The sequence below is a fragment of the Salmo salar genome, chromosome 09, assembly GCF_965601325.2.
Source record: "Salmo salar chromosome 09, fSalSal1, whole genome shotgun sequence".
Taxonomy (NCBI): Eukaryota; Metazoa; Chordata; class Actinopteri; order Salmoniformes; family Salmonidae; genus Salmo; species Salmo salar.
The window spans coordinates 140,990,027-141,009,882 of record NC_138299.1 but is presented as its reverse complement, the minus strand read 5'-3'; the positions used below and the strand labels follow the sequence as shown (position 1 = coordinate 141,009,882).

The 19,856-nt window shown below is 43.5% G+C and overlaps 1 protein-coding gene across 1 annotated transcript; it reads right to left on the bottom strand.

Annotated features, from left to right (window-relative positions):
- Positions 1 to 202: 202 nt before the first annotated feature.
- On the bottom strand, positions 203 to 16,717 carry srpra (SRP receptor subunit alpha). Its single transcript, XM_014214685.3, has 14 exons — positions 16,355 to 16,717; positions 14,965 to 15,048; positions 14,663 to 14,826; positions 14,283 to 14,443; positions 13,775 to 13,937; positions 13,518 to 13,674; positions 13,140 to 13,267; positions 12,895 to 13,013; positions 11,828 to 11,914; positions 11,476 to 11,648; positions 11,006 to 11,219; positions 10,674 to 10,837; positions 1,576 to 1,674; positions 203 to 1,302 (listed from the first exon to the last, which is right to left on the bottom strand). The coding sequence occupies exons 1-14, from the start codon at positions 16,475 to 16,477 to the stop codon at positions 1,174 to 1,176; spliced, it is 1,965 nt and encodes a 654-aa protein (XP_014070160.1). The 5' UTR covers positions 16,478 to 16,717; the 3' UTR covers positions 203 to 1,173.
- Positions 16,718 to 19,856: the final 3,139 nt, after the last annotated feature.

Here is a 19,856-nt window from a genome sequence, read left to right as displayed (position 1 = left end):
TTTTATGCCTTTTGTATTTTTAATACTGCATGTTTTGTGAAATGTGTAGGTATTTAAAAAAAATAAAATAATAAACACTTTGGTATCATACACCCGACTCCTCCTTTTCCATTTTGCCAATGTGATCCAGACCACACTATTAGCATTTGTTCCAAAGTTGGAATTGTAAAACGTATAAAAGGAAGTAAGCTACATACGTAAGTTGTTCCATGCCATCATAGCAGCTTTATTTAGAAATGTTTACATTCTCAAATGACAAATCTATATAACTCTTGATTCTCATTGCACTACTGCAAATTAAAAGAGACTGGAAAAATGTAAGACTTGTATTTGTTTTCAAAATAACAAAGGGGAAGAAATTGAAAGAAAAGCTAAAGTCGAGGCCTCCTAGTGCTCCAGTTGTCCAGAGACTAAGGTGTAGACCCTTGAAGCCTCTGGAGGACAACCCCAAAAAATGCCATACCTAAAAGTTATTTTTTCAACTCCACCACAAACTGAAGGATCATTCAAGTCTCCAATTGCAGAGGAAAAAGGGGGCATCGGGATGGGGTTATAGCAGTCCATCCAGAGAGCGAGAAACAGAAGGTAGTTACTGGGTTTGTTGATGGCTTGTTGATGAAGTTTCAAATCACAGCAGACAGACGGTCACCCGTGTAGTGGTGATGCTTCAGGGAAACTGGAGAGGGATAGGATAGGCACTATGGTCACTAAGCTTTCCTGGGGAACGGGGCGGCTGCTGAAACGTGTTGCATCCAGCAAGCCTTCATAACTGACATTTTCTCGTTGAAGTGAAGGGGGAAAACAGACACCAAATGCCAGGAAGTGAATTTGACAATCTGAGTAACCTGTGAGGACAAATAAATATTCTCTATTTGATCGGATAAAAAGTTAGGAAATGTCTCTTGAACTTCACTGCATCACTTTAAAGCAAAATTGAGGTACTTTTGAATTTGGCCCAACAGTTTACAGATAATGCAAGAGACTCTTAAAAGTCAACACCCACCCCTTTCCCAGATGGAGATGGGAGGAAGCTTGTGAGTTTTGCGTTTGGTGCAATGTGGAGGGTTAGGATGTGAGCCACAGGACAGGGTTAGCAGGACCGGACATCTCAAAGCGCTGTGTTTAGTTGGCTTTCTCACGATGGTGGTGAACACAGATGCAGGCAGCAGCCACTCAGGCCTTCATGAGGGCGCCCACAACAGCACGGGCATTGAGGCTCCGCAGGTCATTGTAGGTCTGCCCTGTGCCCACAAACACAATGGGCTGGCCTGTGATGTAGGTCATTGAGATGGCAGCGCCAACCTGAGGGGAGGAGTGACGTCAGCTTTGCAACCAAAAACCATGCAGACTTCTGTTCTGACAATCCGATAAGGATGTCAAACAGCATTTAAAAAGCTTAGACTTCCTAGCAATAAAAAAAATATTAAAAAAATACATTGTTTACAGGGACTTCTGTTAACCCATAAGAATCTAAGCCGGGGGGAGCGGGGTTCTACTAAGCTATATGGAATTATTTTATTTAAATAGAAAAATTAAGTTTGTTCTGAAGTGTCTGTATTCAAATGACATACGAACCTTGTCATCAATGGTGTCAAACTTGGTGAGAACGATCCCGTCGATGAGACGAGGCTTATCAGACATGGAGTGATCAGCCAGCGCCTGGTTAAATTTCACCTGCAAGTATAGTATCGCACTCATTATACAGTGTAGAGCAACATAAGACAGCTATGCAAATCAACAAACAGTTACAGTATATATATTTTTTTTAAAGGCGGCAGGTAGCCTAGCAGTCAAGCGGACTGGGCCAGTAACTGAAAGATCGCTGGTTTGAATCCCCGAGCAGACTAGGTGAAAAAGCTGCCGATGTGCCCTTGAGCAAGGCACTTCTCCGGTAAGTTGCACTGAATAAGAGTGTCTGCTAAATGACTTAAATGTAAAACGTGCCCTCTGCACGACAAATTAAAATACCATTTACAGAGCATTGGGAAAGTATTCAGACCCCCTGACTTTTTCCACCTTGTTACGTTACAGCCTTACTCAAATGGATTAAATAGTTTTTCCTCCCTCACTAATGTACACACAATACCCCATATTGACAAAGCAAACAGGTTTAGAAATGTTGGCAAAAAAAATGTAATATCACATTGACATAAAAGTATTTAGACCCTTTACTTTGTTGAAGCACCTTTGGCAGTGATTACAGCCTTGAATATGACACTACAAGCTTGGCACACCTGAATTTGGGAAGTTTCTCCCATTCTCAGCAGATCCTTTCAAGCTCTGTTAGGTTGGATGGGGAGCGTCGCTGCACAGCTATTTTCAGGTCTTTCCAGAGAGTCTGGGCTCTGGCTGGGCCACTCAAGGACATTCAAGACCTGTCCTGAAACCACTCCTGCGTTGTCTTGTCTGTGTGCTTAAGGTCGTTGTCCTGTTGGAAGGTGAACCTTCACCCAAGTCTGAGGTTCTCCCTTCTCCACAGAGGAACTCTGGAGCTCTGTCAGAGTGACCATCGGGTTCTTGGTCATCTCCCTGACCAAGGCCCTTCTCCTCCAATTGCTAAGTTTGGCCGGGCGGCCAACTCTAGGAAGAGTCTTGGTGGTTCCAAACTTCTTCCATTTAAGAATGATGGTGACCACTGTGTTCTTGGGGACCTTCAATACTGCAGAAATGTTTTGGTACCCTTCCCCAGATCTGTGCCTCAATACAATCCTGTCTCGGAGCTCTACGGACAATTCCTTCGACCTCATGGCTCGGTTTCAAATCCTATCACATTTTATTGGTCACATACACATGGTTAGCAGACGTTAATGTGAGTGTAGCAATATCTAACACTTCCCCAACAACTACCTAATACACACAAATGTAAAAAGGGGAGAATGAGAATATGTACATATACACGGCATAGGCAAGGTGCAAAATGGTATAAAATAGTGTATATACACATGAGTAATGTAAGACATGTACAAATTATTAAAGTGGAATTAATTAAAGTGGCATTGTTTAAAGTGACTAGTGATCCATTTGTTAAAGTGGCCAGTGATTGGGTCTCCATGTAGGCAGCAGCCTCTCGGAGTTAGTGATTGCTGCTTAGCAGTCTGATGGCCTTGAGATAATCTGTTTTTCCAGTCTCTCGGGCCCAGCTTTGATGCAGCTGTATTGAACTCGCTTTCTGGATGGTAGCGGTGTGAACCGGCAGTGGCTCGGGTGGTTGTTGTCTTTCATGATCTTTTTTTGCCTTCCTGTGACATCGGGTGCTATAGGTGTCATGGAGGGCAGGTAGTTTGCATCTGGTGATGCGTTGTGCAGACAGCACCACCCTCTGGAGAGCCATACGGTTGAGGGCGAAGCAGTTGCCGCACCAGCCTGTGATACAGCCCGACAGGAAGCTCCCGATTGTGGATCTGTAAAAGTTTGAGTGTTTGTTGTGACTAGCCAAATTTCTTCAGCCTCCTGAGGTTGAACCACACTGTCTGTGTGGGTGGACCATTTCAGTTTGTCATTGATGTGTACGCCAAGGAACTTAACTTCCCAACTTCTCCACTACTTTCCCGTCAATGTGGATAGGGAGGTGCTCCCTCTGCTGTTTCCTGAAGTCCACGATCATCTCCTTTGTTTTGTTGACGTTGAGTGAGAGGTTGTTTTCCTGACACCACACTCCGAGTGCCCTCACCTTTTACTGTACCTGTAGGCTGTCTTGTCGTTGTTGGTAATCAAGCCCACCGCTGCTGTGTCGTCTGCAAACTTGATGATTTAGTTGGAGGCGTGCATGGCAACACAGTCGTGGGTGAACAGGGAGTACAGGAGGGGGCTGAGGACGCACCTTTGTGGGGCCCCAGGGTTGATGGTCAGCGAGGTGGAGATGTTTCCAATCTTCACCACCTGGGGGCGGCCCGTCAGAAAGTCCAGGACCCAATTGCACAGGGTGGGGTTGAGGCCTAGGGCCTCCAGCTTGATGATGAGCTTGGAGGGTACTATGGTGTTAAATGCTGAGCTGTAGTCAATGAACAGCATTCTTACATACAGTTGAAGTCGGAAGTTTGCATACACTTAGGTTGGAGTCAGTGAAACTTTTTCAACCCCTTATCAGTATGGGGTACGCAACTTTAGCTGAACATAATTCACAATTCCAGTGGGTCAGAAGTTTACATACATTAAGTTGACTGTGCCTTTAAACAGCTTGGAAAATTCCAGAAAATTATGTCATGGCTTTAGAAGCTTCTGATAGGCTAATTGACATAATTTGAGTCAATTGGAGGTGTACCTGTGGATGTATTTCAAGGCCTACCTTCAAACTCAGTGCCTCCGCTTGACATCATGGGAAAATCTAAAGAAAATCAGCCAAGACCTCAGAAAAAAAATGTGTAGATCTCCACAAGTCTGGTTCATCCTTGGGAGGAATTTCCAAATGCCCGAAGGTACCACATTCATCTGTACAAACAATAGTATGCAAGTATAAACACCACGGGACCACGCCGCCGTCATACCGCTCAGGAAGGAGATGCATTCTGTCTCCTAGACATGAACATACTTTGGTCCGAAAAAGTGCAAATCAATCCCAGAACAGTAAAGGACCTTGTGAAGATCCTGGAGGAAACAGGTACAAAAGTTTCTATAGCCACAGTAAAACAAGTCCTATATCAACAACCTGAAAGGCCGCTCAGCAAGGAAGAAGCCACTGCTCTAAAATAGCCAGACTACGCTTTGCAACTGCACATGGTGACAAAGATCGTACTTTTTGGAGAAATGTCCTCTGGTCTGATGAAACAAAAATAGAACGGTTTGGCCATAATGACCATCAATATGTTTGGAGGAAAAAGGGGGAGGCTTGCAAGCCGAAGAACAACATCCCAACCGTGAAGCACGGGGGTGGCAGCATCATGTTGTGGGGGTGCTTTGCTGCAGGAGGGATTGGTACACTTCACAAAATAGATGAGTAAGTAAAATTATGGGGAAATATTGAAGCAACATCTCAAGACATCAGTCAAGAAGTTAAAGCTTGGTCGCAGATGGGTCTTCCAAATGGACAATGACCCCAAGCATACTTCCAAAGTTGTGGCAAAATGGCTTAAGAACAACAAAGTCAAGTTATTGGATTGGCCATCACAAAGCCCTGACCTCAATACCATAGAAAATGTGGGGGCAGAACTGAAAAAGCGTGTGAGCAAGGAGGCCTACAAACCTGACTCAGTTACACCAGCTCTGTCAGGAGGAATGGGCCACAATTCACCCAACTTATTGTGGGAAGCTTGTGGAAGGCTACCCGAAACGTTTGACCCAAGTTAAACAATTTAAAGGCAATGCTACCAAATATTAATTGAGTGCATGTAAACTTCTTACCCACTGGGAATGTGATGAAAGAAATTAACACTGAAATAAATCATTCTCTACTATTATTCTGACATTTCACATTCTTAAAATAAAGTGGTTATCCTAACTGACCTAAGACAGGGAATGTTTACTAGGATTAAATGTCAGGAATTGTGGAAAAAAATGAGTTTAAATACATTTGGCTAAGGTGTTTGTTAACTTCCGACTTCAACTGTAGGTATTCCTCTTGTCCAGATGGGATAGGGCAGTGTGCAGTGTGATGGCATCGTCTGTGGTCCTTTTAGGGCGGTATTGAAACTGAAGTGGATCTAGGGTGGCCGGTAAGGTGGAGGTGATATGATCCTTGACTAGTCTCTCAAAGCACTTCATGATGACAGAAGTTAATGTTACGGGGCGGTAGTCATTTGGTTCAGTTATCTTTGCCTTGGGTACAGCAACAATGGTGGCCTTATAAATTCACTCACCGAGTCAGAGTATAGGTCGATGTTATTCTCTGTGGCTGACTGGAACATATCCCAGTCCTCGTGATCAAAACAATATTGAAATGTGGATTCCGATTGGTCAGACCAGCGTTGAATAGTTCTAGTCATTGGTTCATCCTGTTTGAGTTTCTGCCTATAAGACGGTAGGAGCAAGATGGCGTCGTGGTCGGATTTTCCGAAGGGAGGGCGGAGGAGGGCTTGGTATGCATTGCGGAAGGTAGAGTAGCAGTGGTCGAGTGTATTACCCCAGCGCGTAGTGCAATCAATATGCTAATAGACTTTAAGTAGCCCTGTTCTCAAATTTGCTTTGTTAAAATTCCCACCTACAATAAATGCAGCCTCAGGATATATGGTTTCCAGTTTACATCGAGTCCAGTGAAGTTCCTTGAGGGCCATCTTGGGGTCTGCTTGAGGGGGAATGTACACAGCTGTGACTATAACTGACGAGAATTCTCGTCAGTTATAGATTGTGAGGAATTCTAGGTCGGGTGAGCAGAAGGACTCGAGTTCCTGTATGTTATGATGATTACACCATGAGTCGTTAAATCATGAAGCATACACCCCTGTCCTTCCTCTTCCCAGAGAGGTATTTATCTCTGTTGGCGCAATGCATGGAGAAGCCCGGTGGCTGAACCGATTCCGACAACATATCCTGAGAGAGCCATGTTTCTGTGAAACAGAGAATGTTACAACCTCTGTCTCTCTGGAAGGCAACCCTGGCTCGAATTTCATCTACCTTGTTGTCAAGAGACTGGACATTGGCGAGTAGTATTCTCAGGAGCGATGGGCGATGTGCACATCTACAGAGCCGGCTTTTGGGATTGGGTCGGCTTCTGGGATTAGATCCATTGTCCTGGGTGCTGGTCCAAACAGAGGTTCCACTTCGGGAAAGTCGTATTCCTGGTCTTAATGTTGGTAAGTTGACGTCGCTCTTATATCCAATAGTTCTTCCCGGCTGTATGTAATAAGACTTAGGATTTCCTGGGGTAATAATTTAAGAAATAATACATAAAAACAAAAATCTGCATAGTTTCCTAAGAACTTGAAGCGAGGCGGCCATCTCTGTCGGGGCCATCGTGAGAATTTTGCACTGTCAACTGTGGGACCTTATATAGACTGGCATATGCCTTTCCAACTCATGTCCAATCAATTGAATTTACCACAGGTGGACTCCAATCAAGTTGAAGAAACACCTCAAGGATGATCAATGGAAACAGGATGTGCCTGATCTCAATTTTGAGTCTCATAACATAGGGTCTGAATACTTATGTAAATAAGGCATCTGTTTTTTTACTTGTAATAAATTAGCTAACATTTCTAAAAACCTGTTTTATGGAAAAAGGAAAGGGGTCTGAATACACTGTATAATCTGATAGTGCAGCCAATTTCAAATTTCTAGGGTTGTAGTAAATACAGCTAAAGCTCAGGGATTTTTCTGACATTGTAATCTTTGGGCGGGCTGCCTAACTACAAACCATGTAAAAAAAAATAGATTTTGGATGCAGAAACGCTTTCAGTGTAAACTTAAATGACAAAAAACAGTATGTAGAAGTATGTAGAAAAGATAATGGACCTATATATATATTTTTTTATAATATAATCTTTGAGAGGTAACAATCAAAATAAAAGCTAGATAGTCAGGGAGAATTGACAACTCCAAAAACAATGAATTTAGCATCATTACATTTTTGTTATTGTTTTAGCAAAATAATACAGAATAAGCCTTTGCAAAATGCATAGAATTTCAAGAAACTAGCTTTAAAAGAGCAAAGTTCTCTCAGCTGAAAGGAGAAATTTGTAGAATTGCAGGAAATTGGCTTAGAAATTAAAAATTTCTCTACACAGCCAAGATGGCGGCCCCATTTTCAACCAGAAAAACTCTGAAGCTATAGCATAATCCAAAATAAACTCAAGAGTATCTAAAACTCATCTGGAATTCTTTGACAGTTGGTCTGTTTTTTTTTACCTTCAAGGGATCAGAGTTTCAGAGGCATATTAAACAGTAGGATGTTATATGACAGTGGTCACCAACCTTTTCTGAGTCAAGATCACTTTGAATCAAAATGCATGCCGAGATCTAACACTCTGATTTTTTTATTAACATGACTTTAAAAAATGTACAGTGAGGGAAAAAAGTATTTGAGCCCCTGCTGATTTTGTACATTTGCCCACTGACAAAGAAATGATCAGTCTATAATTTTAATAGTAGGTTTATTTGAACAGTGAGAGACAGAATAAACAACAAAATCCAGAAAATCGCATGTCAAATTTTATAAATTGATTTGCATTTTAATGAGGGAAATAAGTATTTGACCCCTCTGCAAAACATGACTTAGTACTTGGTGGCAAAACCCTTGTTGGCAATCAGAGGTCAGACGTTTCTTGTAGTTGGCCACCAGGTTTGCACACATCTCAGGAGGGATTTTGTCCCACTCCTCTTTGCAGATCTTCTCCAAGTCATTAAGGTTTCGAGGCTGACGTTTGGCAACTCGAACCTTCAGCTCCCTCCACAGATTTTCTATGGGATTAAGGTCTGGAGACTGGCTAGGCCACTCCAGGACCTTAATGTGCTTCTTCTTGAGCCACTCCTTTGTTGCCTTGGCCATGTGTTTTGGGTCATTGTCATGCTGGAATACCCATCCACGACCCATTTTCAATGCCCTGGCTCAGGGAAGGAGGTTCTCACCCAAGATTTGACGGTACATGGCCCGTCCATCGTCCCTTTGATGCGGTGAAGTTGTCCTGTCCCCTTAGCAGAAAAACACCCCCAAAACATAATGTTTCCACCTCCATGTTTGACGGTGGGGATGGTGTTCTTGGGGTCATAGGCAGCATTCCTCCTCCTCCAAACACGGCGAGTTGATGCCAAAAAGCTCAATTTTGGTCTCATATGACCACAACACTTTCACTAGTTGTCCTCTGAATCATTCAGATGTTCATTGGAAAACTTCAGACGGGCATGTATATGTGCTTTCTTGAGCAGGGGGACCTTGCGGGCGCTGCAGGATTTCAGTCCTTCACGGCATAGTGTGTTACCAATTGTTTTCTTGGTGACTATGGTCCCAGCTGCCTTGAGATCATTGACAAGATCCTCCCGTGTAGTTCTGGGCTGATTCCTCACCGTTCTCATGATTTTACATTTTAATCATTTAGCAGACGCTCTTATCCAGAGCAACTTACAGTAGTGAATGCATACATTTCATTAAAAAAAATCCCGTACTGGTCTCCCGTGGGAATCGAACCCACAACCCTGGCGTTGCAAACACCATGCTCTACCAACTGAGCCACACGGTACCATGATCATTGCAAGTCCACGAGGTGAGATCTTGCATGGAGCCCCAGGCCGAGGGAGATTGACAGTTCTTTTGTGTTTCTTCCATTTGCAAATAATCGCACCAACTGTTGTCACCTTCTCACCAAGCTGCTTGGCGATGGTCTTGTAGCCCATTCCAGCCTTGTGTAGGTCTACAATCTTGTCCCTGACATCCTTGGAGAGCTCTTTGGTCTTTGCCATGGTGGAGAGTTTGGAATCTGATTGATTGATTGCTTCTGTGGACAGGTGTCTTTTATACAGGTAACCAACTGAGATTAGGAGCACTCCCTTTAAGAGTGTGCTCCTAATCTCAGTTTGTTACCTGTATAAAAAGACACCTGGGAGCCAGAAATCTTTCTGATTGAGAGGGGGTCAAATACTTATTTCCCTCATTAAAATGCAAATCAATTTATAACATTTTTGACATGCGTTTTTCTGGATTTTTTGTTGTTTTTCTGTCTCTCACTGTTCAAATAAACCTACCATTAAAATTATAGACTGATCATTTCTTTGTCAGTGGGCAAACATACAAAATCAGCAGGGGATCAAATACTTTTTTCCCTCACTGTAAGCCTACGCAACATTAACAACCAATTAAAAACAGTACTGTAGCGATGAGGTTTGTGCAGTAAGCTATAGGCCAAAAACATTATCACCACATACTGGCTTTGTTTGAATTTACCTGCCAATGCATTGTTGTTGTTTGGGCCATTTAAAAAAATATATATATTTCAAAATTTGAGGTAGGCTATATGATCACACCGGTAATAGATCCATTGTTGTATTACTTGTGAGACACAGCTGAGTGAGCATACATTTAAATAATTTGCTTTTTATTTTACTGGGCTGATGGTGCCTGCATCTGATGGTCAGTCTCAACAGAGGGAGAGAGCAGCAGACTGAGGGTCCGTCTCTCAACATCCCTCCACTCTCCTTTCCTCTACTGACACTGACCAAAAAGGGACACCGTCTTCCAGCTGATGGCGAAACTCGAGTCGCACCGCATTATTTCTGCCTCATGCACAAATTCATGTTGTTACTCCTATGAACAGAGAAAGTGAAATATTCCTTGATATGAAGAAAAAATAAAAACGCTAATAACGCAAGCCCATACTTTCCTACTCATTCATTACTGCTGCACCGCTTGTTGTAGCGGAGTGGAAATAGGAAGAACGCACATTTTATGGCTTATAAAAGTGTTGAATACAAAGTGTTGACAGTGCCGAGTAAGAACTTAAACATGAACTCACTCAAAAACAGCAGCTCTTTGTTGTATTTGTTGACAGTCTCTCTGGTCATGGTTCAAATGTTTTGAAATCTCTCAGTATCAATTTTGCCGTAGCTTTCTTTTATGCCTGCTACGTTACTGCAGACTCGGTTATCCTAGCAATCTGATTGGCCAGCGGTAGCATAGTGCACTTGGCTGCACCTTCCACCAACAGCCCGAGATTAATAAAAAAAAAATAGGAACACAAGGCTTTATCATTGGGTTTTTTACAGAAATGTTCGGCGATCGACCGGTTGGTGAACACTGATGTATAAGGACTCACCAGCTGGTCCACAGCCTCGTTGCCCACTAGAGCTTCCCCCACGAACAGCACCAGGTCAGGCATGTTGACAGCTATCAGCTTGGCCAGAGCCGTCATCAGGGGGGTGTTGTCCTGCATCCGCCCAGCAGTGTCCACCAGCACCACATCAAAGGCCTGGTTACGGGCTGGACAGAGAGACAACAAAGGATTTCTTCACTTGGTTGAATTGATGTCTGACTTGGTCCATATACTCAGTTAATATGCATTTATTTGAGGACAGACAGAGCTATGGCATACTATGGGGCTAGGATGGCCTAGTCAATGAATGGCAAGCTGGGGAATGTTATGGTTACCATAGGCAATAGCCTCCATGGCGATGCCAGCGGCGTCCTTCCCGTAGCCCTTCTCATAAAGCTGCACTATGGGCCGTCCCCCGTGGTCCTGAGGGGGGTGCAGGGAGTTAAGGCGGCGCTGGTGGGTACGCAGCTGCTCCACGGCCCCCGCACGGAACGTGTCACAGGCTGCTATCAGCACGGTGAAACCGTTCTCGATAAGCCAGAAGGAGATCTGCACACAGACAGAGGATGTAGGGTTTCAGCAAATAAAAAATAATTTCCCTGCTGGTTTTTCCTGTGGTCTGAATGGGGGCTTCCCAGGTATTCGGTGGCCTATGCATCTAGACAGCCTGGAAAGGGCCAACCAGGACCTGGTTTAGTTAAATGGATACAACCCAGGTTTGAAATCCCCAGCAATACCAATGTTTTCAATATGACGGATTAACAGAAGGAAAAATAAATAATACTGACACCATGGTAGATCTCACCTTGGCCAGGTTGGTGGACTTTCCGACCCCGTTGACCCCACAGAAGGTGATGACGAAGGGCCTGCGCTGGCTACGTGCCTCCAGGACGTCTCTCAGGATGTCCACACGCCGCTTGGGCTGCAGGATCTGGACCAGGGAGTCCTGCAGGGCCCCCTTTACAGTTGAGGCCACAGCTATTACGAGAGGGGGGGGGGGCTTTATCAGAGCAAGAGGGGTACTCTGAACTGTTGTGCAGCATCTTCATCTCTTTGGGGGAGTGAAGTCTATCAAGTTCACTTAAATCTCTCCACAGGTGAACTCATATTGTGGACTTATTCTACTCAGTGGCTATGTGGAAGACAGTTGTACTCACTGGTGAAGGTGCCCATGACTTTGCCCTCCAGTTTCTTGGCTACAGAGCCACAGAGTTGGGAGGCAATTTCGGCTGCTACATTCTTAGCTGAAAAAAATAAATTAAAAAAAATAAGAGAAAATTCTATGAATACAAGTCGAATTTGAAGCTTTTCCCCTCAGGTGACCTAGGACATGTACAAATCTATGTCGAACAGTTAATTACACTCCCTTACATATTTATTTTGACAGTGATGCTAAAACTTTTTTGTCTCTATACTCCAGCATTTTGGATTTGAGATTAAATGTTTCATATAAGGCGACAGTACAGAATGGCACCTTTTATTTGAGGGGATTTTCATACGCATCTGTTTTACTGATTAGAAATGAAAGTACTTTATGTATCTAGTCCCCTCCATTTGAAGTGCATGTGGATGCTACCATGATTATGGATAATCTTTCATTAATAATGAGTGAGGAAGTTAGATGCACAAAGATCATACACCCAAGGCATACTAACCTCTCACTATTACCAATAACAAGGGAGGGGGGGGGGGGGGGGGTATGATATTTATGCCTCTAACTTCCTCAGGATTATCCACATTAATGTAGAAGTGTTCATGAACATATATTCTGATTTACAATAAGCGACTCCAAAGACAATACATTATGCACCACTCACTTCTATTGGGCACAACAATCTGAAAGACAATCAAGACAAACTTCAAATATTTACAACAACTTTGTAGTCACAAGATTGATGTAGTCATTGCATGCAAGGAATATGGGACCAATACTAAACGTTTGACCACCCCACAAGTTCATTTGTCCAAATACTTACAACCTTCAAATGGAGGGGTCTAGATATATAGGGCTTTCATTTCTAAACGGTAAAACAGATATGAAAATACCCTCAAATAAAAAGGTGACATTCTGTATGGTCACCTCATATGAAACATTTGATCTCAAATCCAAAATGCTGGAGTACAGAGCAAAATTAAGTTTTAGCTTCAATGTCCAAATAAATATGAAGGGGAGTGTATGTGTTAAGAAACTGATACTGTAGTGGGGGAACAGAGGAGTCCATACCGATGAGGTGGTCCCTCATCTTGTCCAGAACTGGCTCCATGTCCTCCTGGCTTAGACTCTTAGAACCCACCAGGCCCTTGAGCATCCCAAACATCCCTCCAAAAGCACCCTTTTTGGGGCTGAGGAACATTTTAAAAAGGACACTTAGACAGGAGCAACAGGGCACAACATCACATTCATATCATCTTCCATTCCTCAGCCATGCTTCCTATTATCTGACACATTAAATAATCAAAGGGTCTCACATTTTCTTGCTAGTGTCAGCAACTACCACCCTCTCCACCGCATCTTCCTCCTCCTCCTCCTCATCTCCCTCGCTGGACTCGTAATCCACGGCGAGCAAGTCACCCTTCATCGAGCTCAGCTGCATCCCCTGGACAACAAGACAAGACTTTATTAAGATGTGCAATTCCTATAAACGAAGCACTTCTACACCACATGGGCCTTATTTATCAAGGTACCAATAGAGCATCCCTGAAGGCTATTAGCTCTAGTCTGGTTAAACCAGACAGACCGCTGCGCTCACCATTATTTCATTGCACTTTCAAATGTGAGCGCAGCATTCAGTCTGGTACAACCAGGCTATATTAGCTCTGCTGTTCTCAAACCCAACAGGCACATACCGGGTCAGCTTGAGCGTCCAAGCCTTGATCCCCAGCAGCATGGGCTCCATTGCCATTGCTCTGGCTGTAGTCCAGTTCCTTGGTGCTGCTGCCACCCAAGGTCCACACCCGCTTCTCTTTCCCCTTGGGTTTCTCCTTCACAGGCTTGGGGGACTTACTGGAAGGCAAGAGACAATGTGACTTTCAGTACTGAAGCAACATTCCAAATTAGAACTTTAACCACACTGTGTGTGTCCCCCCCCACCCACCCCACTCACCTGGGCTTCTCCACAGGTGCCCCCATGCGCTTGCGGATAAACTCCTCTCTCTTTTTCTGAATGATCTCCTCCTGGGTCAAGCCTTGGTTACCGTTCTCTACCGTCTTCTGGGCACTGGTCGGAGCCTTAGCTTTTTCCCCTTTCACAGGCTCAGCAGCAGGAGCTAGGGGGGAAAATATCAGAAACTAACCCCATCCACACAAAACATTATCAATGTCCCCATCACAGGAGGTTGGTGGCACCTTAATTGGGGAGAATGGGCTCGTGGTAATGGCTGGAGCGGAATAGTATCAAATACATCAAACACGTGATTTCTATGCGTTTGATGCCATTCCAGTCGCTCCATTTCAGCCATTATTATGAGCCGTCCTCCCCTCAGCAGCCTTCTCTGGTCCCCATGAAATTAAAACATGAAGAAAAAAATGGACCGGTTTCAAACAGAAATAGTGTAACCATGACAAAGTGCTTGTATTCCAACACCTTCATAATAATCATGTCAAACCCTTACCCTCTTTTTTGGCATTCTTATTTTTCTTGCCACCCTGTTCCTTGCCCTTATCCCCTCCCTTCGTCTCGATCATGGACTTCACAGTTTTCTGGGATTTCAGGGAAGCATTGAAGCTTCTCATGGAGGTGGGACCTCGAGCTTTGCTGCTCTCCTCTGCCTCACTAGAGCACAACAGGACAGTAAAATTTGAGTCAAATCACTTAGCATTTGACTTGAAGTATAGTGAAATTATAATTTGTACAAGTAGCCTACAGGTCCTTGTAGACCTGTGAGTTGGCAACTTAACAGCTGGTTGTGTGTGTGATACTCAGCAAATTAGTTTGAAAGCAGAATCTTCTCTTTATGCACCAGTATCAGCCCTAAGATGTGACACTGCTTACCGAAGAAGCATTTTGAAGTCATCCTCAAATGCAAAATTGCTGTTCAACAGTGTAAGGGCCCCCTTTTGCTCCAGCTCATTCTTATAGCGATCCCTGAAGTGGAGCTGTACGTCATCTATGAACTTGTCAACATACGTCAGCGTCAGGATTTTTTGAAAACCCACCTATACAAAAAAGAGAAACATGGTCAGTTTGGAGTCCATAGACTGCATGAGAAGAAAACACTTCTGTATGTTAGTATGGTATGTTCCTTCAGGAAATAGTAAATGTTGTAATTCACTGCAGTTCTCTGTGAAACTTACCACAAAAACCAGCTCAAACTCATTATCGAGTTTGTACTTAAGACTCAAGGCATCATGAGTGTAGGAATTGTTGCCACTGCGTTCCTGAAACAAAATAAGAGAAGCATTAACATTAGGCTACTCAATACTCTAACACAGATCAGAGGTTATCACTGAAATGAAAACATTTCTCTTGAACACATGTTCTACACTGAACAAAAATAAAACAAAATGTAAAGTGTTGGTCCCATGTTTCATGAGCTTAAATAAAAGATCCCAGAAATGTTCCATATGAATAAAAAACGTATTTCTCTAAAATGTTTGGCAAAATGTGTTTACATCCCTGTTAGTGAGCATTTATCCATTCCCAAGATAATTCATCCACCTGGCAGGTTTGGCATGTCAAGAAGCTGATTAAACAGTTTGATCATTACATAGGTGCACCTTGTGCTGGGGACAATAAAAGGCCACTTTAAAAATGTGCAGTTGTGTCACACAAGACAACACCACAGATGTTTCCAATTTTGAGGGAGCATACAATTGGCATGCTAACTACAGGAATGTCCACCAGAGCTGTTGCCAGAGAACTGAATGTTAAATTTCTCTACCATAAACCACCTCTGTCATTTTAGAGATTTTGGCAGTACTTCCAACCAGCCTCACAACCGCAGACCACGTGTATGGCGTCGTGTGGGCAACCGGTTTGCTGATGTCAACTTTGTGAACAAAGTGCTCTATGATGGCGGTGGGGTTATGGTATGGACAGGCGTAAAATACGGACAACAAACACAATTGCATTTTATCAATGGTAAATTGAATGCAGAGATACCATGACGAGATCCTGATGTTTTCTGATCCAGACCACGTACCTTATCCTTTTTTTTGTATCTGTATTCCCAGTCACATGAAATCCATAGATTAGGGCCTAATGGATTTATTTCAATTAACTTATTTCCTTATATGAACTCAGTAAAATCTTAGAAATGGTTGCGTTTATATTTTTGTTACGTATAAATACTTGATATCTAGCTAGCTACGTGGTAATAGTCTTGCATTTTGTGATAATCCCACTAGGCTGTGATATTGTGATGTGGCTGGCAAAATAACCTGTGCGCGTGTAACCCCCAGTTCCCAAATCCCCCATGTCTGTATTACGCAACCATATACTAGCTAGCGCAATCGTAGCATTAGCAAGCTAACAAGTGCGTTAGCTTTACCAATACATACATCCTATTTAGTTTAGACGAAGAATAATTTACATATGTGTATCTACGAAAACTACGTAGCTAAATTAGCTAACCAGTTTGTTGACGAAGTGGCGACGCTCTGGCGCATGCTGAAAAACAGACCATACACATGACTAGGCTGCACAGAAACATGACAGCTGTCACTTGATTTAAGTATTTCTCACCTGAAGGATCACGGAGCGGATCAGCGCGTTGACAGGCCCGGTGAAGGATTCAGTAACACCAGTTCCCTGAAAACACCACAACACTATGCCCCCCTTACTAAAGATGGTGAAGAAATCCAGCATCTTGACACCACGTACACGAGATAATATACCAACGTAAAGAAAACAAACACTAACAAAAACGTTAAACGGAAGGAAAAAAAACAACGCTATAAATAACTGAGCCGACGAATCTTAAGTGCCTTCCACCTCCAGAAGGAAATCTAATCAGATATACACTATCTGATGAAAAATTTCCTCCCAAGTCTAGCTACCTCCACTAACACTGTTTTAGACACGTCAGTTGCAAGACCAGGAAATTACGTTTTCTTCCGGGGATTTCTGATTCTTCTTCTTTGGAGTTTAACGGCGGTTGGCATCCAATATACGGCATTACCGCCACAAACTGGACTATAATATAAAATCATTATACCTTGTGATACAAAACGGGGAAAAGGAAAAACAAAATACAAAAAAAACACCCTTCCAATTGTGGTGGCAGAATTTGGGGTGAGCTGTTGTAACTTCAAGGGATATGTTCTGTGTTGGACTGTGATGTTATGCCTTTCATAGACTCCTGGTACGTCTGCACCCTAACACAAGGCTGTTGTGTTCCGGAACTGTTGCTTGTATAAAATGTGTAAACAATGTTATTGTGTTATCACTTAACACTATATAAAGGACATGTAACCATTCTCGAGTTCTTCCCTGTGAAATCAGAGGTAGATCTCCTCTACAGCTGCTTGTATTAAAGGTTTTCTATTATACCATTAAGTAGTCTCTGCCTTCATCTTTGGATCTAATTTTCCACAACATTTGGTGTCGTGATCCGGATGAGATCAACCTGAATTTCTGATCCGTTTCGCCCGGCTTGGACCCAGGCATCCCTCTGGCCACAATTAAAAAGGGTAAAATAACTTATTTAAAAATCTCTGTGAGGGACTGTCTGTTTTCCAGCCGAGCCTTAATGGTGAAAGATCTCGTCCTCCTCAACAAAATTTTGGGGTTCAATTTGGCAGAACTATTTTTCTATAATAATGAATTTCGCCGGTTAACATTGATCAGGAAGCGGCGCAGGTCCTAATCCAGGCACTTGTCATCTCCCGTCTGGATTATTGCAACTCGCTGTTGGCTGGGCTCCCTGCCTGTGCCATTAAACCCCTACAACTCATCCAGAACGCCGCAGCCCGTCTGGTGTTCAACCTTCCCAAATTCTCTCACGTCACCCCGCTCCTCCGCTCTCTCCACTGGCTTCCAGTCGAAGCTCGCATCCGCTACAAGACCATGGTGCTTGCCTACGGAGCTGTGAGGGGAACGGCACCTCCGTACCTTCAGGCTCTGATCAGGCCCTACACCCAAACAAGGGCACTCCGTTCATCCACCTCTGGCCTGCTCGCCTCCCTACCTCTGAGGAAGCACAGTTCCCGCTCAGCCCAGTCAAAACTGTTCGCTGCTCTGGCACCCCAATGGTGGAACAAGCTCCCTCACGACGCCAGGACAGCGGAGTCAATCACCACCTTCCGGAGACACCTGAAACCCCACCTCTTCAAGGAATACCTGGGATAGGATAAAGTAATCCTTCTAACCCCCCCCCCTTAAAAGATTTAGATGCACTATTGTAAAGTGGTTGTTCCACTGGATATTTAAGGTGAATGCACCAATTTGTAAGTCGCTCTGGATAAGAGCGTCTGCTAAATGACTCAAATGTAAATGTAAAATCAATGGCAGCACAGGTGTGTATCTAATAGGGATTGGTTTTCCTACAATCAGTTGAAAATAATGTTCAGGTCAGTATATAAATAGGTATTCATTTCTCTACACTTGCAGGTGAATACGGTTGGATCAGTGACAAAATACTGTTGGATAAGTATATAAGTAAGGATGGGTCAGTATATAAATAGGGATTGGGTTCCCTACAATTACACACAAATATATAATAACATACAACCACTATATATATATATATATATATATATATATATATATATATATATATATATATATTACTGATTTTCATATGAGAGGAAGTGAATTGAAGGATTGAGCATGTTTAATGAAGTTGGTAAATGTAAATCAAATGTTATTTGTCACATACACATGGTTAGCAGATGTTAATGCGAGTGTAGCGAAATGCTTGTGCTTCTAGTTCCGACCATGCAGTAATATCTAACCTAACAATTTCACAACAATTACCTTATACACACACACACGTGTAAAGGAATGAATACGAATATGTACATAAAAATATATGAATTAGCGATGGCCGAATGGCATAGGCAAGATGCAGTAGATGGTATAGAGTACAGTCTATACATATGAGATATATAATGTTTACATACCCTACATTACTCAATGTGGCATTGTTTAAAGTGGCTAGTGATACATTTATTACATCCATTTTTTTTCATTATTAAAGTGGCTAGAGATGAGTCAGTATGTTGGCAGCAACCACTCAATGTTAGTGATGGCTGTTTATCAGTCTGATGACCTTGAGATTGAAAAACAGCTTCTGTCTTCGGTCCCCGCTTTGATGCACCTGTACTGACCTCGCCTCTGGATGATAGCAGGGTGAACAGGCAGTGGCTTGAGTGGTTGTTGTCCATGATGATCTTTTTGGCCTTCCTGTGACATCGGGTGGTGTAGGTGTCCTGGAGGGCAGGTAGTTTGCCCTGGTGATGCGTTGTGCAGACCTCACTACCCTCTGGAGAGCCTTACGGTTGTGGGTGGAGCAGTTGCCGTACCAGGCGGTGACACAGCCCGACAGGATGCTCTCGATTGTGCATCTGTAAAAGTTTGAGTGTTTGTTGTGACAAGCCAAATTTCTTCAGCCTCCTGAGGTTGAAGAGGCACTACTGCACCTTCTTCACCACGCTATCTGTGTGGGTGGACCATTTCAGTTTGTCCGTGATGTGTACGCCGAGGAACTTAAAACTTTCCACCTTCTCCACTACTGTTCCGTCGATGTGGATAGCGGGCTGCTCCCTCTGCTGTTTCCTGAAGTCCACAATCATCTCCTTTGTTTTGTTGACATTGAGTGTGAGGTTATTTTCTCGTCGTTGTTGGTAATCAAGCCTACCACTGTAGTGTTGTCTGCAAACTTGATGATTGAGTTGGAGGCGTGCATGGCCACGCAGTCATGGGTGAACAGGGAGTACAGGAGAGGGCTGAGAACGCACCCTTGTGGTGTTGAGGATCCGCGGGGTGGAGATGTTACCTACCCTCACCACCTGGGGGCGGCCCGTCAAGAAGTCCAGGACCCAGTTGCAGAGGGCGGGGTCGAGACCCAGGGTCTCGAGCTTAATGACGAGTTTGGAGGGTACTATGGTGTTAAATGCTGAGCTGTAGTCGATGAACAGCATTCTTACATAGGTTAGGGCAGTGTGCAGTGTGATTGTGTCGTCTGTGGACCGGTAAGCAAATTGGGGTGGTAAGCAAATTGGAGTGGGTCTAGGGTGGAGGTGAT

Excerpts from the sequence above, each read along its gene's own strand:
- srpra (XM_014214685.3), bottom strand. The coding sequence starts at position 16,477 with ATGCTGGATTTCTTCACCATCTTTAGTAAGGGGGGCATAGTGTTGTGG. Across the intron at positions 15,049-16,354 it reads TCCGCTCCGTGATCCTTCAG|GAACGCAGTGGCAACAATTC; the intron begins GTGAGAAATACT and ends ATTTTGTTTCAG. Across the intron at positions 13,675-13,774 it reads GCACCTGTGGAGAAGCCCAG|TAAGTCCCCCAAGCCTGTGA; the intron begins GTGAGTGGGGTG and ends CTTGCCTTCCAG.